Source organism: Astatotilapia calliptera, chromosome 17 (assembly GCF_964374335.1).
Source record: "Astatotilapia calliptera chromosome 17, fAstCal68.1, whole genome shotgun sequence".
In the NCBI taxonomy this organism is placed as follows: domain Eukaryota; kingdom Metazoa; phylum Chordata; class Actinopteri; order Cichliformes; family Cichlidae; genus Astatotilapia; species Astatotilapia calliptera.
Window position 1 is genome coordinate 17756052 of NC_137438.1, and position 25963 is coordinate 17782014.

The 25963-nt window shown below is 41.5% G+C and overlaps 1 protein-coding gene and 1 long non-coding RNA gene across 2 annotated transcripts in view; one reads left to right on the forward strand and one right to left on the reverse strand.

The window, feature by feature from the left end:
* The window catches only part of LOC113008751 (A-type voltage-gated potassium channel KCND2-like), a 115835-nt gene extending 90093 nt beyond the window's left edge, over nucleotides 1-25742 (forward strand). The window contains exons 2-5 of the mRNA XM_026146444.2: nucleotides 12019-12181; nucleotides 16854-16949; nucleotides 17524-17762; nucleotides 21265-25742. Coding sequence (XP_026002229.2) covers nucleotides 12019-12181; nucleotides 16854-16949; nucleotides 17524-17762; nucleotides 21265-21451 — 685 coding nt within the window. The 3' untranslated portion in view covers nucleotides 21452-25742. The remainder of the gene's footprint in view (nucleotides 1-12018; nucleotides 12182-16853; nucleotides 16950-17523; nucleotides 17763-21264) is intronic.
* Nucleotides 15350-16950, reverse strand: LOC145421557 (uncharacterized). Its single transcript, XR_013902943.1, has 2 exons — nucleotides 16149-16950; nucleotides 15350-16068 (listed from the first exon to the last, which is right to left on the reverse strand). It is a non-coding gene; the product is annotated as an uncharacterized LOC145421557 (long non-coding RNA).
* Nucleotides 25743-25963: the final 221 nt, after the last annotated feature.

Here is a 25963-nt window from a genome sequence, read left to right on the forward strand (position 1 = left end):
CAAAGCTTTTGTTCCTCTTACCCTGCTAGCACCAGAACCTGGTCGCTCAGTCACCAGTGTTTACCCACTGAGCATTAGAGTGCCAACAGACTTTTAGTAGTCTTTGTTTTTACATGAAGAGAGTCATTACCAAACAGCTAAATGTTCCACAGGCTGGTGTAACTGCACAGCTGATGAACGTTTCCTACAGTTTTACATGTATTCATGTCTGATTATGAGCATCACAAGTTTATCCTCAGAGCAGAGGAAACGGTTCTCTGCATCTGAACCAGTCTGCAGACGGCTGAGGAGGAGAAGACTACCTTTCACCTTTCAGAGCTTAATGTTGTTTAGACAGCTGCCCCATTCATCATTTTCAATAGGAATTTGGGTGGATGTGTTATAGAGGGTTAGAACCAAACTAAACACTGGTGCTGTATATTTACTGGGACAGATCATCTCATGTTGTTTCATCTGCTGGAGTAAAAAGTGAAAGTGTGATTGAATTAAACGGACTCGTGTAAGAGGAAAGTTTCTGGTTTTGACTAGTTGAAGTTTAATGAGACGTTTTGTTGACAAAGTGAAAAATGTTTCATCGTTTAATAAAAATATCAGCAACAATGCGGCCGTCGTTCTTCATCCAAACTCTGTGCTGATTGTGCCGTTAAATAAACACTCCATCATTTTGTCCCTAGTCCCAGGCGGTGGTGGTGTTAGAGTGAACTTCGATCAACAGAATGAGAGATGAAGGGTTCGGTGCTGCGCCCTCCTCCGTGTCAGCTGCTGCAGGACTCACAGTGCACTTAGTTCAGGTCAATAGATCAATGGATCAATAGAGCTCCACCTGTGATGTCATCGATTGTTCAGTGATCCCGCAGAGACGATCAGCAGGACCAATCAGAGGTTAAAGCTGAAGGCAGAGGCTCAGCGGGAGCTCATGGATTAGTTGTCTGTTATTATAAATGGCTGCACATCGGCACGTTGATGCATCTTTCTTCAGATTCACAGCTCCTCTGCGGTGATTGATAGTTTTTATTTTCACATCAATATCTGTTCTCGCACGCTGATGGCTTATCATTTTTAAGTTTTCCCTGAAAATACAGCACATTTTATTTAAGGAGGAGATCAATCTGAGCTGAACTGAACCTGTCTGCCAGTTTCTGCTCTCTCCTCTGTCAGGACTTTAAGCCTACAGCTAAAAACCAGAAGTGTTCTCAGAGCTGATCTTCCACCAGGGTGCTGGATTTTGCCACTTTAAAGAAACTAATCCACATCCAGCATCTTCATTTTCTCATCTCCCCACCAATAAGACAAACTGCACTGATCTTCAACTCCACTCGCCTCAGCAGAGGAATACTTACATCTGATTGGCTGGAAAAATATCAAAAGCAAAACATGAGCAGAGATAACTCACGGATGAAGACAAAAAAACACATGTGATGAAGACTCACACAGGGAGCACTAATGTTGTTTTTTTCACATAGTGCCTCCTGCAGGGTTAACTCTGAAAGTACAGTTTGTTCTTTATCATGTTGCTCCATGTTCTCTGCGGATCTGTTTAGACCAGGGGTCTCGAACTCCAGGCCTCGAGGTCCGGTGTCCTGCAGGTTTTAGATCTCACCCTGGGTCAACACACCTGAATCAAATGATCAGTTCATTACCAGGCCTCTGGAGAACTTCAAGACATGTTGAGGAGATAATTTAGCTATTTTAATCAGCTTTGTTGGAACAAGGACACATCTAAAACCTGCAGGACACCAGCTCTCGAGGCCTGGAGTTCGAGACCTCTGGTTTAGACCTTCCAGTCAGAGGAAGCTGGAGTCAGCATGGTTTGTGTGTTTGTGGTCTTTGTTTCATCTTCTTCTTTTTATAGAGAACAATGGAAACACCCCAAAACATTCAGACCTTCTAATCATTTCGCTGGGAAAAAGGTTTCAGAGGCTCATTAAATTTTTTCCTGCAGACCTGAGCACCAATGAAAGGTTCACATTTTACAGAAATTTAAATGAACTAACAGCTTCTACCTTAAAACTACAGTTCGAGCTTTCGGTTAGTGATTGGTTGGGGGTTTTACGCCCCAGTTGCCTCTGAGTGAGGTCCTGCTGCCTGTGGCCTCTGCCCACAGAGGAAACAAATTCAGTCTGCTGTTGTGTCTCCGTGATAAATAATGCTGTCTTCTTCTTTATAAATGTTCCAAATCTTGCTGCTGCTTGTTCCAATGTAGATGTTCAAGATGCATAATCACTCAACCTGACGGAGGTCGAGAGCCTTACTGTGTCTGAGTGAGGCGAGAGTCTGTAATGAAGCAGAGCTTATCTCTCTGTAGGATGAGGGATTCATAATGTAGCAATGGACGAGGAGGAATCTCTTTAATGAGGTTCTGGAAGGCTGAAACAACTGTTGGACCAATGTTTTTATTGGCATGATTATGTCGATGTCTCTTCAGCAGTCACTTTCTCTATCTTGTTGTATGCTTTCCTGGACTGTCAGGAAGCGGGAAACTTAAAACCTGCAGGAACACGAAGATAAAATACAAAACTAAAATGAAGGATTAAAAAAATGACAAAAAATGTAAAATATTAATACAGAAAAAAATACTTTTGTTTGTTGGAGAAAAACTCCCGTACACAATTTTAGGCAACTGAATAAAGATAATTGTAATGAGACTGTAATCACGTGAGGATCCTGGAGGAGATAATGATTTCATTTTAGAAGGAGGTGCAGATTATTTCCTGTTGTTGATCAGTTCACTTATTAAGGTCTGAAAGCTTAAAAAAAGTAATGTTCTCGCCCAGCGTGTTCCATATCTAATCAGCGGATCATTACTGACAATTATGGCTCTTCAGGTAAACATCAGGATTTAATTCATTGTCGTCCATGTTTTTTTCTTTAATTATCTGATCATTCATGTAATTTCTACTCTCCTCTGTGCTTTGTGTCTGAAGGCTACAGTTAATTGAAGTTTCTCCTTCGTGTGGTTAAATGAGCGTGCTGCTTAAAGTCAGAGAGCTGCTAATGGCTGCTCTTTGAGTCGTCATTAGATCGAGGTCCGCAGCTGCTTTACACACACCAATTATTCCACATTATCAGAGAAGACCACAGAGAGAGGACTAACAGAAACAATCCTGGAGACAGACCGGATGACAAAACGGTGAATACCAAACATCAGACCCAAACAAACATGATAGGTGGACAGGACGTTTGATTCAAACAGTAATAAGATCGTTCAGCTGGTCCCCTGCATCCTTTTGAAGGATCTCGTGGTCTTTTTAACATCCAGTCTGGGCAGTTTGCTTCACAGAGCAACAAAAGCCAACAGCAAACCATCAACCAATCTCACAGCCGTCCCAATGGTAGCATCTGGAGCCATAGTGAAGTTATAGTGCAGAAAGAAACACGTTTTAAATGTCTGATTTTTGTGCTCCTCTAGAGATGCTTTAAGGTTTTAAGCTCTGAGCTAACCTTCTGACCTAAAATACAACCAAGAACCAGGTACAGCAGTAGTAGTTCCAGAAGCACTGGAACTACAGTGGAACCCCGACTTACAAAATTAATTTGTTCTCGAGGGTCTTTCGTAAGTCGAAAATTTTCGTAAGTCGAAGCACCCATCGCGCCTTCTGAGTGAACGATAGGCTATAGGCTAATTGCTAACTGCAACAACAATATGTCGTTCAAGTGGAACAGCGAAGCGCAAGTACGAAAGCCAAGGGGTTGTCACATGATTCGGAAGGCGTTGTGGGAATTGTGGTCATTGTGGGCTCAGCCAATCAGAGCCAGCGGATTTCGTTACACAGGCATTTTGCCGTAACACGGGCAGAAATATTGCCGTTAAGTGCCTTCGTAACTTGAATTTTTCGTTAAATGGGGTATTCGTAAGTCGGGGTTCCACTGTACTACACCTTGGGAAGTGATTTTCTGCGTAACACCAGCACCACGCACACCGGATCTCTAAAGAGACCAGTGCAGGTGATCTCTCTTATATATATATCATAAAGTCTAAGTTCAAATACTGGGATGGTCAAAAGCATGAATAATCAGCAGATGAATGGATGAATAACTTCAAATATTTAACTGTGGGTATTATCTCTCCGCTGTAACTGAACTGTAACTTAATACGATAAAGGGCCGACTCTAATCTTCTCTTGCATCTTTTTTTCACAAGATTCAGGTTTGAACACGTGTGACTAAACTTGGCATTGAGTAAAAAAAGTAGTAAAGGGGCGGCAATTAATTTAAATATGAACATGCATAATAGAGAAAATAAAGGTGTGGAGTACATCAGCAAAACTTCATCTTAAACATTTAAACATTTCATTTTAATTAACAGTTTAACTGTGATGGACTCCCTGTACCTTCATCCAACAGAGTGTCCCTGTCCTGGATGGTGTGGCGGAGCAGGTCCTTATTGACGCTGTTCTGATTCAGGTCAGCAGTCTGAGCTGTTTACAGGAGAATCTGTGTCAGTATTCAGATGTAAAGGGAACTCAGGCTGAGTCACTGCAGGCGAGCGTGAGCCTCAAGAGGAGCTGCTGCTGGTCAAAAGCAGCGTTTCAACAATGTGACAGAGACTGATGGACTCTGCCTGTGGATCTATTTTCAGGGCTTATTAATGCAAAACAGTGACAGCTGGGGAATACATTTGCATCCTCTCTGCCTTCTTCCTCTCTGCATTTGCTCATCCTCCTCGCTTCTTCCTCTGCTCTTCAGACTCCACAGCTGCCACCTAATTGGTGTTTGTGTGTGGATGAAATGTGAGCGGCTGAAATAAAAATCCATCTGAAACCACCGGATCGTTCTGATAATAAAGTAAATGAAGGAGACGGAAAGCCGAGGTCAGGTAAACGTGAAGGACAAACTGCTGTGTGCAAATTAAAACAGCAGCAGAAGAAGAAGAATGATGACGCTGAGGCTGGATGGGTTTCCAGTTGCAGATATGAGTGATGGAGGTGTGTGCCATCATCAGAGCTGAATGATGAGCATTTATTTACTGTAAGGTCCTCACTTCGAACTAACCACACACGTGTGTGTAGGTGTGTGTGTGTGTTGAAGAAGATGGATGTTGACCCTGACAGCTTCGATCTGTCACAGTGACGAGTTTAAAAATAGAGAGATGAATAAAAGTGTCTGCTGCGACCTTTAGCTTCTCTCTTCTTCGCTCTCTCTTTGTTTGGAGCCTGTTTTTCCTCCGCCTTCATCATCTTTCACTCCTCACTCCACAGAAAGCAGCTGCACAACCAACTGAGGAGGTTTTCAGTTGTTTTTGTGCTAGCATTAGTCAAAATGCATAAAAGAGCCTCAGAGGAGGAAAATATTTTCAGACTGAGGTCACATTAGCATGTTTCATCACAAGGTGATGTGAGCTGCTGGTGCAGATGGAGGGGAGAACAATTAAACAGATGAAAGTGATAAGGGGGAAAAATACTGTTAGAGTTAATTGTTAAATGTTGTCATTTTTGTACTTAAATTTGTAAACCTTGTCTTAACCTGAATGTTTAGAGATTTTTCTGTTCCTTCCCTACATCTAGCTGGGGGAGGCAATTAGCTATAGATAATGTTTAACTGCAGGCACATTCTATGTGAAGGTTCTGTTTTCTTATTTAGATGTTTTACTTCCTGCCCTTTATGGCCTCACCTGTGCTTGTGTATGGTGAGACTGTTAAAAAGTGGTTGAGCCATATACAGGGTTAGGGGAGATGACCCTTTGTGATCAGCAGGAAGTCACACAAAAACATCCACACACACTCACACATGCTCGCACATGCATACACAAACACTGAGTGTCTTAGTTCAAAGGGGTTTCACAATGGGTGTTTGTGAAACTGCGTGTCACAGAATAAAAGGCTGCAGGGGAGGCTGGTTTTTTGGAGTCATCTGAGACCGAGGGCAGAGGTACTGCCAAACGCTGTTCCCTTGCTAGCACGTTAAAACCGGTTGAGCTGTTTGTCTTGCTTTCTTCATGAGTGGTAAGTCTTTGAACCAGCAGGGCCTGCAAGGTGCAGACCCAACACATACAGTTATGTAAGTAACCAACGTGAAGGCGTCTCCTGATTGTAGACTTCACAATGATCCTACTGCTTAGAGAGAGACTTCCTGGTTAGATGCTGTGAGGTTGTTCTTTCCATTGTGTTGTGATACTCATGCTTGCAGAGAGCATCTCAGCTGATGTTCTTCTGACAGACCTGCTGTAAATCAAATCACATTAGAGTCAGACTCTGTGCGCTAAACATGAAGCTGCTGGTAATCCTGCTGAATCGGAGTGCTAATGCTGCAGGTGGACAGCCGATCAGTGAGCTGAACATCACTGCAGAGCTGCTTAAGGCTGAGCTGACAGTATGAGAATTCTCTGGAGGTTCATAACTGTTAGCCTGTCAGCTCAGACTCAGGGATCATGGGAACATGTGTGACTGTATTGAAGCCCAGAGGTCCAGGTTCGGGCTGGTCACAGTCCAGCGGTCCTGCCTTGGGTCGATCGGGTCCTGGTCTGTGTGGTTAGCATTACGGTGAAGAAGAATGTGCTGCTGTTAATAAAACCTGTTCAAAGCCTCCATCATGTCACCGCATTAATAACGCACACAGGCGCACAGAGACGTGACAAATAAAATTTGAATTTGAATTTGAATTTGAACGCTCATCCATAATGAAGCAGGCCTCTCATTAAGCCAGAAACATTTTACTCTGACATGAGCAGGAGTGTGTGTGTGGCCTGTTTGTCCTGTTAATGGGAGAGCAGCAGCGAGGCGCCGTTTGTCCAGATAGCAGCATAAATAATTTAGACGTAGCGAGGCGAGAGCAACGTGAATTCACTTTATGAAACGTTAAACATGCTGCCAGCAGCCAGCGTGTTAAAGCTCTCTGCAGGACGCACACACATTTACTTCCTGCACACTAAACTACGTTTTCCAACATCACCTTCTCCCAGTGCAACCGCTCAGTGCCACATTTTAACTTTAGGGTCTACATGCAGGTCGAAAGACTGCCTTACTGCTGTAGAGTCTCATGGAGTCAGGAGGAACTCTAAGCTCTCCTGTGAAGGTGCAGGGGTCCATTTAAGATACGTACGAGCCCAACAAGTGTGAAGAAGTCAAAGCGAACCACAGATTAGAAAAGATCTCTCTGTTAAAGCAGAATCTGTAGCTCACAGTGTACAACACCTCTCAGTGTGATAACACACTAGCAGGAACACGTTTCCTCTCATGTGTGCAGCAGCTCAGGTCCAGACTGGGCCGCACCGGCGCCGTGACCTGAATCTGCAGCTCCTCTCGGGCCTCAGTGTGGTGATGGATCGTTGTTGTTCTGAAACTTTCAGTGTTTCATCTTCTGTTAAAAACTGGACTTCATTACTTAGAAACTGCTCCAGCTGTAGATTCAGGCTCTGCTAGTGGCTCTGGGCTCCAGCTGTGAGAACTCCTCCTTGCCACCGTTGAAGTGCAGCCATATTTTTCTGTCCGCTGTTTCTGCAGCAGAATCTGGGTCAGCCGGTCTGCGGGCAGATTCCTCCTAAGGGAGTTGTGTCTGGTTTCCTGGCTCGCCGTGCTGTGTGATCAACACTTTCTGCTATTGGTTTCATTATTTTACAACCTGCTGCAGATTCCCCCTCCAGGATGTTGATTAACTGATTGATTGGTTGTGGAAGCGTGGCTGATAGCGCTTCCACTGGATGGAGGGATTAATGGTAAACTCTGAGGAGCTCAAATCTGAAGATTTCAGTGGGTCTGACAAAGTGCTGACCGCAGCATCAATATCTGCATTTTGTTATCTCACACACACACACACACACACACACACACACACACACACACACACACACACACACACACACACACACACACACACACACACACAGACACGTGAAGGATGATGATGTGATGCAGTGTGATGGTATGTGATGAAGTTCACCTTCTCTCAGCAGCACACATGCTCTGAATGACATTTCACACTAAACTCCCATGAGCCTCGAGTGTTGCAGTGGGCAAGCTGCCAATCAGAGAAGTGAACCTGAATGCTTCATGTCTGCAGAAACTAATATCAACTCGAAGTCTTTCGTTTACATTGAAATAAAATTGGGATATGAGTCTGAGGGAACCTGCTCTGATCTACTCAAATTTATCATGTCGGGTGCTCTGTGCGACTTTAGTCAGAAGATTTTTATTGTTACTGAATGAACCGATTCTAACTTAACCTAAACAAACAGGCCTCCTTGACTCCTTCAGGAGCTGTCAGTGGCTCATGGACTGATTTCTGCTTTCTCTGTGAAGGACTTGGACATCCTAACCCTCCCTGCACCTCCTGCTCTCTCCCCTCACAGCTCGAGACTGTCACAAAATGATAAAGTCAAGAATAAGATGAGAAAAAAAATATAATCGTCCTGTAGATCATCAAATGATATTCCATCATTTTATCATGACCTTCATCGTGATGAGCCTGATGATCGTAATCATTCAGAGACAGGCGGGAAACAGTTTGTGTTGAATCATTAAAGTGTAAGTGCATCAAACTGACTCTCCTCACTGAGCATGCTCCATCATTAAAGCCATCATCTTTATTCATCACTAAAGCCGTTTCATCAGGATCATTATCAAACCCTCAGCTCTCAGCGCTCGGCTCTCACACTGTCTGAAGAGATTATGGTGCTTTTACTCTGAAGGAGCAGACGAGATCCTCTCAGAGCTCTGGGTTACTGAGAGATCAGCAAAGTAAAACCGCCGAAGAAGAGAGTGAGTTTGGGAACGCTCTCAAAGACTTTGCTGTTGATGCAGAAGGAGGTTGATGGAGCAGATATTTTATTGCCTGATTTTCTTGAATTTACCTCTCTACTAAAGTTGAGCTGAGGGTGTTTCCTCCAAATTAAAATATTAATGACGAATGACAGGATGAATGTTGGTGTTCAGCCTACAAATCCTGCTCAACTCTCACTTTCCTTTCAGCTTAGCCGTAAGGATCTCCAACCACCCAGACTCTGAGCATTTGCACTGTTCATATTTGTGACCTCAGTGTGCATCTGAAAGCATATCGATCACGTGGGGAGTCCGGCCATCAGAGGAAACATGGTCATCCACACAGTACCTCAAAGCTGAGGCAGTGACATCACATTAAAGACGCTCAACAGTCAAAACCTTCAGACATCCTGCAGGTTCATGTGCGCATCAGCAACAAAGTTTGATATAAAGTATTTCAGTAGGTTTATGTGGTTTTCTACCATAATAATAATTGTTAATATAACACTCAGAGACCGTCAGTGCTTAAACGTTTTGTCCTTGTTCTCATTGTTTTTAAAAATTTGGTTCAAAAACAGTGCAATATTCCTATTTGTGGAAAAAATATTTGTGCTGCAATGAACCAGTGAACTAAAGGTGGGTGCTGTATCTTATTATCCTCAGCTGATGTCAGTTACTCCACTGAGGTCAAAGTCATTACTGGCGGAACACCTACTAACACCCATATTTGATCAAACACACAAGTTTGTGTGTGTGTGTTTGCTATAAAGAGGTGAATACACAGCAGAGTCAACACACACACCCTCCTTGATGAAGGACGTAGTCACATGACTGACACAACCATACACAGCCACACACACACACCTGTACTCTGAGTGTGTTTCTAATTGGGTGAAACACACTGAGACAAGGTCGCGGCCTCTGATTGGCTGCCTGTGAGACACGGTGGCTCGAGCTTTGAAGGTTTGCAGGAGGAGACGAGGCGATCCGTCACTGACTCAAACTTCACCTTGAGCGAAACATGAAACTCGACAGGAAGACAAAGAGGACAGAAGTTTACAGAAGTGACTTCCTCTTGGAACCCGAAGAATGGAACCTGAACCGCTTGATGTGGATCATGTTTATGAGGGTGATATTAATCAGTGCTGCATTTAGCAGCTGACATTTAGTCAGCAGCTGACACACCAGTTGTCGATATCTGAACTGCTTGGTTTATATCTTCATGCTGATATTTTGAAGTCTGAGTATTTGTTAGTCTGATTAATGTTTTCTCCACTCCAGACTTCAAATGAGTTTTTTCTGAAGGTCTTTACAGACCAGGTATTAGTTTGAAATATTTTAGGATTCCACATCCAGCCACTCACACTTTGGGGTATGTTTTTTTTTTCTTCTGAACCAAGCTGGACTTTTCAGATTTTTCACATGCAAATAAACAGATCTGACCAATCAGAACACTGCATTTGGCAACTAGTGCGCTGTAGCTCAAAATGCAGCACTGAATATACAACAATATGGAAATGATAAAGTAATCCTGTTTAACGTCAGACCAAAGGAGACCCAGATTTCTCTGCCTCCTCTGATGTGGTCCCAGTATTTTTTAGTTTTTATTATGTTGTTTTTATCGCTACTGTAGATGATTATACAAAAGCCGTGCCATCTTCCTTTGATTGTTGTCTACAGATCAGTTTGAGCTAGAAAAAATATCATTTCCACATGTGAAAATATTTGTTTTATATCTTACATTTTGAGATTTCTGTTGGTGTAAACTTAATCAGAGCGACCGATTTATTACTGAAAGCAATGATAATAGAAACTAAACATCTCCTTTGAAAAATCAGTAATTAGAAACCGAACAGTTACTGACATGTTCTGAGTGTTTTTGAGCCTCAGGGTGAATAAAGCTCATGACTTTAGCCTGATAGATACACTCTCCTCTGTCCTAGCGTCTGAGCACTGAGCATGCTGGGAATGCCGCTGCTGTCTTACTGTTTGAAAGTGGGGCAGAATTATTTGGGTGTTTTAAAGTTTTGATGAATGTGTTGACGTGTGGTGGTGGTGGTAATGCAGAGCTTTAGCGCCTCCACGTGGATGCTGACTGAACTGCAGTTTCATTCATGAAACTGAAGGTAAAACGCTGCATCAGCTCCATTTTCTGCAGAGTCTTTGAAAAAGCTGCATTTAGTTTAGTCATTGAGTATCTGTCACACCAAACCGACTGATCATAAATGAAGAGGAAACTGTTGAGTGTGGTGTTCAGCTTACAGGAAAACAGATGTTTAACAACAGCTCGATGATCACACAGGATTACTGATTCCGTCTGACTGTTTGAGAGCTTCACCTTAAACCTAGCTCTTACCATTGTAGTCAAACAGCTCAATCTCTGTCTTTCTGATCATCAGACTTGTGTTTGGTTTGTTCAGGTGGGCAGCTTCAAATTTCAGACAAGCTTGAAGGTGTCAGTTTTGGATCAGGGTCTTCTTTCTTTATCACCACCTCTCAGTCCTCTCAGCTGTATTCAACCCTGGACCTTCTTACTGTAAGGGGACAGAGCTAGCAGTTCACTGCTACACCACCTGGAGTCAGAACCAAAGGAGTCAAGCTAGTTTATAAAGTGGGTCCACATCAGAAATGCTCCAACTTCAGTCACAGACTGTTCTGTCTGCTCTTTATGCTCTGTGTTGTAACAGCACATATCAGGCAACATTTTATTCTCACTTGAATCACAGTAATGCAAACATTTTGTGAAATAATCGTTGCACTGCATGAAGACCAAAGATCTTAACACCATCTACCATCATGTTCGCTTCTTTACTGCCGTGCAAAGAAAAGAGACCCAGCATGCTTTTCCTTTTGTATGACATCACAGAGATGTTTGGGAAAATGACCTATCAGAGGCTGAAATACATCAACAGAGGTGCACTCATTTCACTGTAGCTTATGCTCAGCATAGGTCATGATTGTCTCCTCCAGTATAAATGACTCAAAACACAGTGTATATACTGTGTCCCAGTCTTTCATTTACAATCAGGTTAACTTTGGTATCTTCATCATAAACACACTGAAGTTCTTCTTCTTTACACCTTTACAGGAATAAGCTTCATAGTGTGTCTGTGGGATCTTTGGTGTATTCAAATTTATTTGTCTTCAGGTTTTTCTAAGTGGGCGAAATCTGAAGAATCCATGATGCTCCACGTTGCTGTGCGAAAGAACAAAAACCCAGATATACCTGCTGTTGTTCAGACCCTCTGAAAATGGCAAATCTCAGTTTACACAAACTGCTGCTGACCTCACAGCCGGGCTGACCTCTGACTCTCTGCTCTCTTAGATATGGTGACATGGTGCCAAAGACCATTATGGGGAAGATCTTTGGTTCCATCTGCTCTTTGAGTGGCGTGTTGGTCATCGCTCTGCCGGTCCCCGTCATCGTGTCCAACTTCAGCCGAATCTACCACCAGAGCCAGCGAGCCGAGAAGAGAAGAGCGCAAAAGGTGAGGACTCCATATTATCCATTCATCCATCCACTGACACAAACTGTCTTCAGAGTGTAATGGGAGGACAGCAGTGACCTGGGATTTAGATGCAGGACATCAGTGTTTTTATGAAGAACTTTTTGTTTCTAATGAGTTTAAAACTTTAACAGAAATTAACAGAATGTGAAGAAATAGTTATGACGTTATGTTCATTAATCAGTGCGGGCAGCTCTCAAGTAATCCCACACTGAACCACACGACTGTGCTGTGACTCTGGAAGCCTCCAGCCTGCCCTGAGGCACGCTAACATTATTGTTATATTAGTGTTAGATGAACATCTGTACAGACATGATGTTCCTGGAATACATACCTGATTAATTTTAGCAGTTGAAAGCGCTCAGACTGCAGCTTTAAAAACTAACACAGAAACTTTAGAAGTCTGCAGTCATTTCAGATCTACAGACCAGAATGTAATGCTGGTCATCACACTGAACCTTTCTGGTAAGACGCTGCCACCGTGTGGTGAACGTATTCGTTGCATATTTGCAGAGGTGTTTACAGAGAGCAACTGTGGATGTGGGTGTGTTTACAGTGTGTTTACAGCTGTGAGTGTTCAGAGAGAAATCCAGAGTATCTCTGAGAGGAAGCAGGGCACTTCTGAAGTAAGAAGGCCGGCTGCTGCAGAAGGTCACTCACACATCAGTGTGGTGACAGTAGTTTGTTCTAATTTTGAAATCTGAGTTTGTGCACAACCCACAGGAGAAAAGAGAGGAAGACACAGAGAGCAGGAAGCTGTCCAGGCTTTACTTCCTCCCAGCATCAACAAATGAGTTTTCTGGTTGTGCTGGAGACCTTTGTTTACCCCACTGGGAGTCAGAGAGAAACACCATGTTGGAAAGTTACAGAGAAGCAGCTGAATCATGTTTCTGTCTGCAGCCTGAAACCTGCAGAAGATCTCTGAAGAATAAATATTATCAGATTCATACAACACATCTTCTACTGAGCAAAGCTTTTATGTTCTCTCATGCACATCATCAGTCACTCAGCTTCTGTCTGCAGAAACCATCAGCATCACATACATGAACTTATTATCTGTGCAAATTAGAGTTGATGCTTCAAACTGAACCTGAAGAAACTTTGGGAAAGCTCATTTTACACCTACATATTCACACCACTTGTGCTCACTTACCTTTAACCGGTAAATAAAACACCCTTGGCTCAATTTATGTTGGGATAATCTGTCAGAGATCATGAAAATCCTGCTGACCACATCAGTGTCAGCTGTGAGGATGCAGTTCAAATTTGACATTTACACAAAGTTTGGATAGATTTTGATTGATTGGGAAATGAGTGGCTGCAGACACCCTGACGTTCTTCCACAGATTCTTGAAGGATTTAAAGACACTTGTTGCTGCACAGATGTGTCATCTAAATGGAGGTGATGCTCAAAGTGTTCATCCAAATTTTTAAAGGTTCACACAGCTCACGGAGCTCAGCTGGCTGCTCACCGGGTCATATTGCCCTTTGGTGGTGTTCTTCTCCAATACAGCGTTCCCCACCCCCGGGTGTGAAATTGATGGTTTTCAGGGCTTTATCTGTAACTCAGTTTTCCTGCATCTTTTCCCGCTTTGTAGTTGTGTCTAATTTTTGAAAGAAATATTTAATATTTTACCAGAGAGCATTAAGGGGCAGAGAGGAGGATATTACTCTCAATGTTGTTGTCGCATTTCAGGAGGACGCTGCTAATAAAGTTACACAATTACACAGTGAATTCGCGTTTATTATGATATTTACAAAATACCACAGTTTTTGTCTTGGTTTTTTCCATTTTATTTTGTTGTTCTTATCCGCGACACCTTAAAGGTCGGTCCATGAAAATATTGTCTGACATTAAACCGCTCCGTGGCACAAAAAATGTTGGGGACCGCTGTCAATCTGAAAATCATGTTATCCGGATAAATTAATATGATTATTCTTCCCCAAACCCACAAACCTAATTTAGTGTTGGTGTCTGTCTTGCAGTTTCTGTGTAATAGTTCCTGAGACTGACATTAATCAGGATTACATTACAATGTAAACATGGACAAACCAGGCCAAGAGGCAAGTGATCAGTCAAGTGATCTTGCATTTAGCCAGTAGGGGTGCTATTTTTGTAACTTACGTTGAAGCTTGCCACACGCCTTTTTCACTTTTTGCTGTTTATGTGCACTGCTTCATCAGCTGCTCATCACACAAGCCAACACTTTGTTTGCAAGCAGAAGTTATTAAAAAGGACAGCTTGTGTCCAGATATTGACATCTTTGATATTTTGATATTTTCTTCACTGAAGTGACTTTCTGAATGCAGAAGATATGATTTGCTCACATTAGTTACCTTGTTAGTTTGGTTCTGGGTGTTTTGTTGGATTATCAGACTCAGTTTTCGTGGACGTCAAAGGCTGAGATAAACATGAGCAGATGAAGGACGGCAGCAAATGGGATCTGAATCTTTGCAGCTTCTGTTTTCATGTTCACATCTAATCCTCCTGCAAGTTTGTTTTAGTGACCATGGTGGTGAGCCTGTGTTTGTGTTCCCACTTACAGTTGATCGCTCACAAACCTATGTGTGTTCACAAACAAAAAACCAGGCTTGCTAGAATTCGAGCAGTGAAGAGTGGAGGCGCTAACGCTTATTTGCAGTACAAACGCAGCCGGCTGATTATTGACCCTGAGGAGGAGGTAACCGTGGACATGCAGTGGTGGTGCTGTTGTTTGTTCTCTTGGTTTCTCATCTTTTCTGTCTCATATCCAGCTGTGAGGAGCATGCTGAGGGCTGCTTTCATTGTGCTTTCATCTGTGTGTGTGTGTGTGCGCTTCAGCAGTGACATGTTTTTGGATCAATGTAATGATAAAGCTGTGCTCTCATTTCAAAACTCCAGCCTTTTACATTAGTTTCTCTTTACCTGCCAAACAAGAGCGCTGAAGGTTCAGGTGGTTCCAGCTCCCAGATACCTGACAAACAGCAAACTCTGATGGACCCTTTCTTCTTCGCTGTTAAAGTGATCCATCTCTAAGTTCACAGCTCAGCACAGATATGGTAGAAGACCTGACTGACTATGGCTACATCCTGATATCCCCACAACATGTCCACAAGACTCTGGAGGGTCTAGAATCTAAAGCGGAGTAACATAGGCAGATACACCGTGACTCTTTGCAAAGCAAAAACCTACATTTCTTTGGTTTATTTTTGTGATCAATGAGGCCAAATTACAAGCAAAATTCGGATGACAGAAGCATCATTTTCTTTGTGGGGTTTTATACAGCACCACATATCAGTAGAATTAAAATAAAAAATAAAGATAAGAATCTAAGTCCAAGGACATTAAAACTGTACTTCAGTGAAGTACATAAGTAACTCTGCTGAGTTACAGCTCACTGGTTCCATCCCTGCTGTTGGAATATAAGAGGGCTCTAGGCCATTGGCAGTGGTGGGAGGGGAACAAGCTATAACCTTCTAATTCCTCAAAACTCCAAACTTCCTCAACACAAGCAGAAAGTGACAGCCTTGTTACTTACCCTACATTTACCCTGCAAAGTCTGGACTTTCTCTGTAAAACAGTCTCATATCAGCACTAAATAGAGTAAAGGTAATATGATCTTTGGCTTTAGACCGGATGTTTGGAGATCATTTCTGATCCAGTGTCTGGACAGAGTTTGCTCTTCTTTTTTAAATGAAAGTGTTTTATTGTGAATTTAGCCTGTGTTAGCTGGTCCTCATCTGGTCCTTGCTCATGTGTTTAGCTGACTGAAATGTTGATGCTGAAGTGTCCATGATGAATTCATCTTCATCCTGTTTCTATCACTGTCTGTCTGTAGCCTGTCTGTAGTGTTCTGTCTTTTCACATCCTTCTTAGCTTTGCTCACAGTCTGAAAAACAAAATACCCGTCAGTCACTAACTAACTCACATGTGCATGATCTGATCCTTTGCTGTGTGGGGGTGCCTTACCTGACCAACAGGAAGTTCTCTACACCTCCACCTCTCAGTGTCTCTCCTACTCTCTGCTCTGTCTTCTTCCTCTTTTGTTTTGTTCCTTTGACTTGAGCCCTACCATGCAGCTCTGCTGTTATGAGATGATTACCTGCGCGATTCATGACATCATCAGTAATAGTGTTGGACTTCATTGACTTGTGGAGGAATGAAATTGGGCTGAACTGCATGTCAATCGCCCAGCCAATCCGCATGCAACTGGGCAGAGTCAATGTAAAGCAAAACTTTGGAATGAAGTCTTGTTAATATTTCAAAAGCTGTGTTGCTTCTGCCCAGCATAGGGGCTCATGATTTTGACTCTTCCTTTGGCAGCAGCTGAGCTTCTGAGCTCCACGTGATTGGTTACTCTTCTGCCCACCTGGGTCACATTCAGTCTGAACTCCAGAGTTATACAAGCTCTGGAGGCTCTCTTGGGTTAAATGAGGCTGGAGTCAAACCACAGAAGTAAAACAAAAGCTGCTGAATGGCTGCTGTTGGTAGCCTTGGTTTGATCCAGTGAGTGATCCATCATTTTCACACTAACTTGAGAACAGGAAGGAATTGTGGCTAAGATGGAAATGCTGAGGTTTGGCAGATTTTGGTGGAAATATTAGCCTTGCTCAGGTGTTTCTCTGTAAATGATGGGGTCGCTGAGGTCATGTGTTTTGTGTTTATGTCTTGAAGGCATCCAAAGAAGCAGGACAGGCGCTGGTGTGTAAGGCCAACCCTAACTTCGAGGTGCATCATCATCATCTCTTGAACTGCCTGGAAAAGACCACGGTGAGGAGGCAGGCGCACACACACACACACACACACTTTATTTGACCAACTGATTAACAGTTTACTCCTTTACATGTTTTCCCAGATTTTATAGATTTAACACATTAAAAAAATTCTCAATAACTTCAAAGAGCCTAAATTGAATCTAAATCATTATATTTTTAATTAATGAGAATGACTATCATTTACCTTACCTGGAGATTAATTTTTTTCCAATTTTTCAGCAGTAAACAAAAAATATTCAGTTTGATTGTTTACTGTTTGAATTTGGACATCTATCTAGTTCAGGGGTGCCCAATCCCGGTCCTCGAGAGCTACTATCCTGCAGCTTTTAGATGCATCCCTACTCCAACACAGCTGAATCAAATGGTTTGATCTCTTCAGCATGCCATCATGTTTGGCAAAGGCCTGATAACAAGCCATTCATTTGATTCAGGTGTGTGGGAACAAGGATGCATCTAAAAGCTGCAGGACGGTAGCTCTCGAGGACCGGGATTGGGCACCCCTGATCTAGTTCATAGCAGATTCTCCTTTACCTGCCATCCTGTAAAACTGCAGCTTTGCTTTTTCTCAGAATCACGAGTTTGTAGATGAGAAGACGTATGAGGCGACCTGCAAGGATGTTACACTGCTGAAGCAGGTTTCTTGCTCTTCCTCCATCTCATCCTCTTCAACTCATGGCCTAAGCTCCTGCTGTGGCCGCAGGAAGAGGAAGACCTTCAACGTCCCAAACTCCAACATGTCTGTGGGTCTGCAGGGCAGTCTCCAGGAGCTGAGCACCATCCAGATCAGGGAGCGACCACTAACCAACAGGTATGTTAGACAGCACTGCAACTCTGTTTTTTACAGTCATACGGTTACATCCAACATTTACATCTCTTTGTTTACTTCTAGTCATATTTGATCTCCATAAAGAAATAAAATCACCCAGAAGACATGACTGTGAAAATTGCAGGGGGTCCTACTGACTTTAAGGATATTCCAGAAGGTTACAAAGGTTCTTCTGAAGGGTCTTAAGTTCCTGATGAGCTTCCAGTATCTACGTGGACTTTGCAAAAGTCATTAAGAAAAAAAGAAAAATTCTTAAGAACATTTACAGCGCATGATCCTTGAAGAAAGCTCTACCAGGAGCTACCAGAGATTTCACAAGCCCTTTAACCTGATCGGCTCCGGGTACCGGGGGCAAAAGGAACGAGTTCACGTATAATTGGTTATAACACGGGGTCAGAAATATAAGTCCTGACGTGTGATATCCACAGAAACCTCTGAATCTCAGCTAAACTCTCATATAAACCATTTCTACAACCACCAAACACAACTAAAACAAGCCATGATTAAAAGAGCAGCTAGGTAAATGCCAAATGTCCGCTAAACAAACAAAACCAGAGATTCTTCAGACTTCATGTAACTATAACACCATGTAACACCAAGTTTCACCACACTCTGACCAAAATTCACTGAATGAGCCGCAAAAGAAGACCACAAAAACGCATAGCGGCGCAAATGCGCTAAGAAAGAAATTGGCTTACCGTCCCGATTTCCTCCGTTACTTTCACCAGTAGCTGGTAGCCTCATGTTTATCAGCAGTTTCCACGGCTAACTAGCCAGATCAGAGCCATTTTCTGTCAACAACCTCCATTTTAGACCCACCTACAGACACGTGACTAGACAGACGCCACATGCAGTAAATTTGGGACCATGTGGGGTTTGGCCTTGTAACTTCTGAGTGGTTGAAGTAACATGAGTGTGGCATCATTACTGTGATCCTATTGGCTCAAACGATTAAAAAGAGGTGTCAATTATGCAAATTGGCCAAAAGAAACCAAAGTTACAGCCCCATCAGAGTTTAAAGGGCCAGAGACGCTCCATGCCCACGGCAGAAAAGCGCCATTGCCATGTAAATGTGTGGTTAAAAAAAATATTCAAAAACACGCATTTTTAGGCCTGTTAATAAAATTAAATAATTTCTGCTCTTTAATACCTACAAAATTCAACTAACATAGTGTCCAATGTGTGCCAAAATTGGACATTTTTGTACAATGTCTAGATATTTATGTATTGACAGTGCTGTAATTTTTCACTTTTTCACTTTTCTTTCTTTTTTTTTTTTCTTTTTTGTTTGTGTGTCCCGTTTGGATCTTTAGCCATCAGAATTGTTGTCTTAAGGCCAAGAAAGATGCCAAGCGGATTTATTTTACCAAGTGGATCATCATGGCCTTGCCATATTGGTCCATTTGATTGACCTTTATTTTAATTATGAATTTATTTTATTTTCAGTTGCTACAAACGGGACAGACATGACTGGGGGATAGGACAGGGAGAAAGAATGAAAGAAAGAGAGGGAGAGAAAGAAAACCAAAGGGGAGAAGAGACGGTGAGAAGGGGGGGAAGAAAGAAAAAAAAAACACCTGGGTCATCTGTATGGAGAAAAAAAACAGAAGAGAAAGCAAACAACAAAGAGCAACATAATAAAAAAACAGCACCATCACAATAAACTAGCTAGCAGTAGATAACAGTAGATATTAAATAATAAACGATATTGTGCAGCACGCAAGATAGACAGCGCACAATGTGCTTTAAGGCAGCAGCCAAGAAAGCTTTAGTCCGCGTCTGTGAACACCCGTGTGTACACCTGTGTGCATACCTGTGTGGATCAGCATGCTTGTATTCCATTTCACTGTTTCACTTTAGAAACATAAATCTTTGCACATATGATGTTTATATGTTGGTTACTGAATTTCTGGAATGAAATATGAACGGAGTCACATTTTAAAATGGTTATATGCTACAAAATAAATAAAAAAAATTCGGTGAGGATAAAATCTACTTACATTTTCTGTGTTCCAGTCTCAGTAACTTTGACACAGTAATATCTGCTGCAATATTTACACCTCTGATGAAATTTTGATACCAAGATTGTATACACAGAGTTTGTAATTGCAGAGAAATACTCAATTGTTGGCATTTTATTTTCGAACAGGAAACTCAGAAAACCCTTTGGGGTCCATCAGGTTAAAGGAAAAAAAACAGACACTCTTGCAAAGGTTCTAGATGTATGGAAGTGGATTTAATTGGAGATAAAGCATCGGAATTTCAGGAGCAGGACCACGCCTCCAAACACGCTCCTTCGGATTCTTATCTATATATGTTCCCCCAGTTCTACAAGCTGTTCATTCTCTATTTTTATGCTTAAGGACAACAGATGGAAATTAGCCCTTGGCTATAATCTGGTATGTTTACATTCATGTAATTTTTTTTTTACATTTATGTTCATTAACATGCACTGTCCTAAATAAATAAATAAATAAATTTACATGCCCCAGCCTCCTCCCTCCCCTTTTATATTCTTTAACTTCACTTCTATTTAGTACATGGGGACCCGCTAGGCCTGGAAGCCGCCGTCCCCTTCGAGGCCTTCCCCAAACCGCAACTCAATTCACGTCCAAGCCATTCACCTTTATCTACTAAAACACTGTCACACCTAAAATAAGGACGTGGGCTCAGCTAGTGACATTATTTTTAGAGGATTTGATCCTGCTAGAGATACCAAAAGTACTTTTAGAAAAGGTCATTTTAGTTAAATGTTTTTATAGATTTTAAAGTGGTCTTTATGCAAGTTTCAGGATTCCAAGTATTAGAGGTTGAGTTTATTTTGGAAATTTTGGTGCGTTTGAGGAGTTTTCAGGAATGAGGGCATTTTAGAGCTGTCAGTACAGGCATGTGAGCTATCTTTACTGGAAGCATTGGATGATGTAGAGGAGGCTCTATCCTTTCTTTTAGAGCTTCTGGAATTAGGTTTACATGATCTGCACTTTTACACAAAGGTCGTGTTCATCAATCAATCTGAGTAAAACTTCAAGTATTAAAATTCAGTACTGACAAATCCAAACCTTTTTGTATACCTCAGTTGTAAAATTAGTATAAATGACTTAAAATTGGTGCAGAAAAAAAGAACTGAGCAAGAGATGTAATTCTTTAACCTTGATTTAGATAAAAAAAAATATAATTCAGATGATAAAATATAATTTGAATTTTAATGTAAAATCATTTACATTTACATTCTTATAAACCTAAATTTTCTTCACAACAGAACATAAAAAACATATTAAATGTTTAAACTGAGACTGAGAAGCATGGGATGGGCCAACATAGGAGTGGAGAAGTCAGCAGTACTAAAAGGGAACTGAGATGAATTGATGTGTTTACAACTGAAACACATGACAGGAAGTTGAACTAAAGTCCATTTGAACTGCTCAAAATTCACCTTTGCTTGTGAAGACTAAGTACTAAGTATCTCTCCTTTGCCTCTCTCTAGTCGTTCCAGTCGATCCAGTCTCAATGCCAAATTTCAGGAGACAGTTCCTTTAAACTGTGACCAACCCTACATCACCTCCGCTATCATCAGCATGCCCACGCCACCTGGCACCACCCCTGAAGGTGATGAATCTACCAGCTCCACTGACTACTCCCAGGCCAACATTGTGCGGGTGTCTGCACTTTAGGCCCCAAAAAGACCCTCCCACACTACCACCCACTGCGCTGGAAGACGGCAGGCGTTGGCGGTCTACAGCTTGAACCACACCAGACTCAGAGTAGGCTTTGGTAGCTGCATCATGTGTCCACAATGGAAGTGATGGGTTAGCTTAAATGCTTCAGACCTGCCGTGGAGAAGCAGGTCTACAGGTCACACTAAAACTGACTCTGATTTGGACTGTAGTTGTTTATTGTTCTCTCTTTTTCTTCTGGGAGGATTTTTCCGCTCGCAAAATAGCAGCCGCCTGACTGAAGGTGGATCTCTGCTTCTTGCTGAGAGGACATCACCACCACCAACGTATCTTTGTCCTGAATGGTGGCTTAGCGAGCCAGCACTAAGACACCATTGGATCATTCTGAAATATGTTTAGCACAGAGACTGGCAGCTGGGGTCAACGCTTCACATTCATTATATGTTGAATCCTCTTAGTCAGTTACTAGTCCATTTAGCTGAATTTGACTGTCTGGAGGTGGACTTTAGAGCCAGAAGCTTAATCTGAGCTAACCAGACTTGTGTTTTAATCAAGTTTTAACCTTTTAAATTACCTGCATTACTTTCATATTAGGTCTACCGTACTCCTTTGAAAGATAATGTAGAAAATACATAAAGCATCAGACACAGCGTTTAGTTTAGGCTCAGAGGTCCTCAGCTGATTTGAACTTTATCTCCAATCACTGGAATTCAGTTAGCTGGGCTTGCAGTCTTTGTGCTAAGTTAGACTAAACCTGTCCCAGTAGAAACCAGGATGAGACGGATGGTGACGGAGGGTTTATCATCACACTGTCACACTTCTGAACCTGACAGACCCTCTGTGTTTGTAGAAAATGTTCTGAGGACATGTTGAAGGTTGGGACTCGCCATTTGTTTTGCAGTCTTCTGAGTCTCTTTTATAAGTACATATTTGTCCTGGGTGGAGGCTGTTTGTCGCTAAAGACTTCAGCGTTTGTCCTATCATGGGTGGGACAGCAGATATTTACAGCCTGCACCCAGTGATGAAATATATCATGTAATGCATTATTATTATTATTACTGTTATTATTATTATTATTATTATTATTATTATTATTATTATTTTCACGTTATTTTCTTTCAGTCATCATATTTTTTGTTATTATTATTTATTAGTGTTGGTGAATGGGAAAGTTTATCTTGAGGTGTACGTGCTACAACAGCGAAATTATCTTTTTTTTTTTTAATTTCATTTCATGGATTTTATTTGTTCGATTTTTAATTATCTTTTTATTCTTGTTTTCATTTTTTGAAATAATGATATATTTCCTTTTACCCCACATCAGTAGTTTGTGATCTGCTGGCTACAGCCCTGAACATGTGTTAGCCACAGACAGTGGGCGGGGCTTTTCTTCTGAAAAGATGTGAACGATTTATATTTGCAGCTGTCATGAAGAAGAAGAGGATGAGGAAAACAGTGAGCATGCTCAGTATCTGTGCGTTCCTGTCCACGGACCCGTGTGTTTCCATGTAAGCCAGGACGCTCCTCTGCATGCACATCTGGCTGGTGGTGTGAGCAGTTCGGGTTCTAGTACTTATTCTGTAAATATGAGTTTTCTAGCTGACCTTTCTGACTGCCTTCCTCTCTGCTGTACAGAAACACCAAACCGCCATCGTGCAAATGTTGATGTCAATTTGTGATAAGAGAATCTTTCTGTTGTTGCACTGGGTCTGGCAGTGATGTGTATTGTAAATCTTGCAGACTGATTTGATGCACTTGTTGCCTGATGTTTTTTTTCTCATTGTTCACCTGAGTGTTGGGTTAGGTGACGGGAAACAGATTTACAGCTCTGACTCTGAGCTGACAGCTGAAACCACAGTTTAAACAGAAAATGGGCAAACCACCAGTTACCCACAAAAACAACCACAACAGCAAAAAAAGTGCTTTTTTTTTGCTGTTGGTGTTTCCATCAACAACCTCTGTTTTACTTTTTGGTTAAAGATTTTAACAAATATTATTTATCTAAACTACAAATTAACAGATCCCATTGTTTGATGTAAAAATGACCAAAAAAGTGATTTTGTAGTATGGAAAGAAGAGCAATGAGTATAAAATCCAGTGTTAGCTGCCTGTGTAGCTTTCACATGCTTATCTCACAGAGACACGTGAAATGATCGAGCTTCTTCAACTCAGCCAAGTAAATTTGTTGCCTGAATCACATTAAATGGAGACTGAAGTAAAAAATTCAACCAAACATCCAGAAGTAATCTATGATCAGTCTTTTGGTCTCCCTCTTCTGAGTGCGGGCATGGTCACACTGACAGCCTGAAAGCTGCATTTCCTGAAATGTCCAGCAGGCAGCAGTGAGTCAGTACCCACAGACTCGCATGTTAAAACTTTACAGCAGAAATAAACATGTTTACAGCCTGATACGCAAACTGTTTGTCTCTGTAGATATTTCCCCCTTCATTATACCTGTATGTGGGGAAAATGTTTTTATAACTTACCTGATTAAAAACTGTATTAAACAGGTGAGTTATAGACTGTATAATTAGGGGTGTGGTCTCTCTCACTGACATGCAGATGGCCACACACATGTATACTAGGTTTCACCTCAGCTAACTGGAGTCCCTGAACTGGACCTCTGGACAGTGTTTGTGCTGTTGGAGCCTTTTGGAGCATTTTTAATGACATCTTGTGATGAATAACAGGGCTTCTATGAGGTTACTGTACTAACAGACGGTCCAGGAAGGTGGAGCTCCAGTTCTGGTGAAATTCTAGGATTTTATTTGGAATGTTCTGAGAACTACTTAACAGGTATCCGTGTCTGTGTAATGCTCCTCTACTGTCTGTGGATGCAGACTTATCATTAGTTGATAACTTAGAACCAACATAGTAGCCAAATACAATCACTTCTGGAACCAAAAAACAACAACAACATGACAGCAGCTAAAATGCTAACATGATATGTCAGTCCACTGATGGATGATCTCATACTTTCATGGCAGTCTTTGGGTTTTCTTGTATCGTCACATCAGCAACATCAAAGCTCACATGTGCTGTCAACATAGTTGCAACATCTTTAAGCTTTTAGAAAATTATTTTCACATGTTTCTGTGAGGTGAAGTTGGATTAAGTTTATTTCTCAAAAATGCTGAATCAATAAGAAAAAAAAGGGAGAATAAGAAAACATTTCCTGTCTTATGGAATATTTTTAGAGCACTCCAGATTTTTTTATTTGTCTGTCTCTGTCAATAATAATTTATTGTTATTATCTACTCCAAAAACCTTCAATGTGTGGTTTTAAAGGTTTAAAAAGGGTTTAGGGTTCATTTCATTAATGAGTTCTTAGGTTCAGAGTGGTGTTGATGCTGTCTGCTGGGACCCTGATGAATGTTGAATATCTGCTTGTAGATTTTGGTATACAAAAAAAGTTCTTTGAATCTGTGTGACTCATCATGATGTGCCGTACACACCAAGTCTTAAAGCCTCATCATTGCAGAGGTGAAACACCATCAGTTTGTTCCCGTTTTGATACAAAGAAAACAATTTTCTTACGAAACAAACTGAAACCTCTCATTCTTCTTTGGGGAAATATTTCTCTCTCTGGCTGAATTTTAGGGATGTGTTGAAATGTTGGATTTTTCATTTCTACGCCATGTATGGAATAAAAAAAAAATATGGAAGTAAGAGCACAGAAGACAACATTTTTCTCTTGCTCCAGAAGTAAAGAGCAGCTGGTATTGGGTTCTTACTGTCAAAGCTTGACTTGTTTGACTTGTCAGAATGAGGATCCAAATGGCCAACCCTGCTTGCAGCACCTTTACAACTTCAGTCATCCATGTCTGCGCAAGTTTAATGTGACTTATGCAAGTGACTTCTCTATGCTTTCCTTTGTTTTATAAGGACAACCTCTGCTTTGTATTTAGGGTGCAGGGGACGGGCTGAGGGGGAAAGGATGAACATATTTTTGAGGAATTTATTATTATAAGTGTTAATAGTGCACATGTGTTGTAATTGTTCTGTAATTTCTTATTTTTAAAATTATTTCCATGAGAGTTTGTAGTGTTGTATGTTCAATTAACATCCCATGATATTTTTCTAAAGTCGTTAGAACATGCATGCATTTGGAGCAGAGATGAAGTGATAAAAGAAAGTGTAAAAATTAGAGACATTTATGACAACTATCACTTTTGTTTGTTACAGCTTGTGTTCATCGAAGATAATATCTAAAAGAAAAAGAAGCTCATGGTTTTAGTCCGGTGCCGTGTCTGAGTAAACAGAATAAAAACATTGTCCTATTCAAACACTTCCCAGAGTTTGTACGTCTCTTTTCAGAGGTGGGATTGAGAGATCGAAGTCACCCAAGCTCTCATTATTAAAGAACTTGACATTCAGCCTGTTATGATTAAAGTGATACAGAGTGCTACCTTGATGTGTCTGTGCTAATAGTAAAGCTTTTTTAGGTGACACTTTATAATACAACTCGAAACTAAGGGCAAAAGTACCCTGTAATTACATGTAATTTCA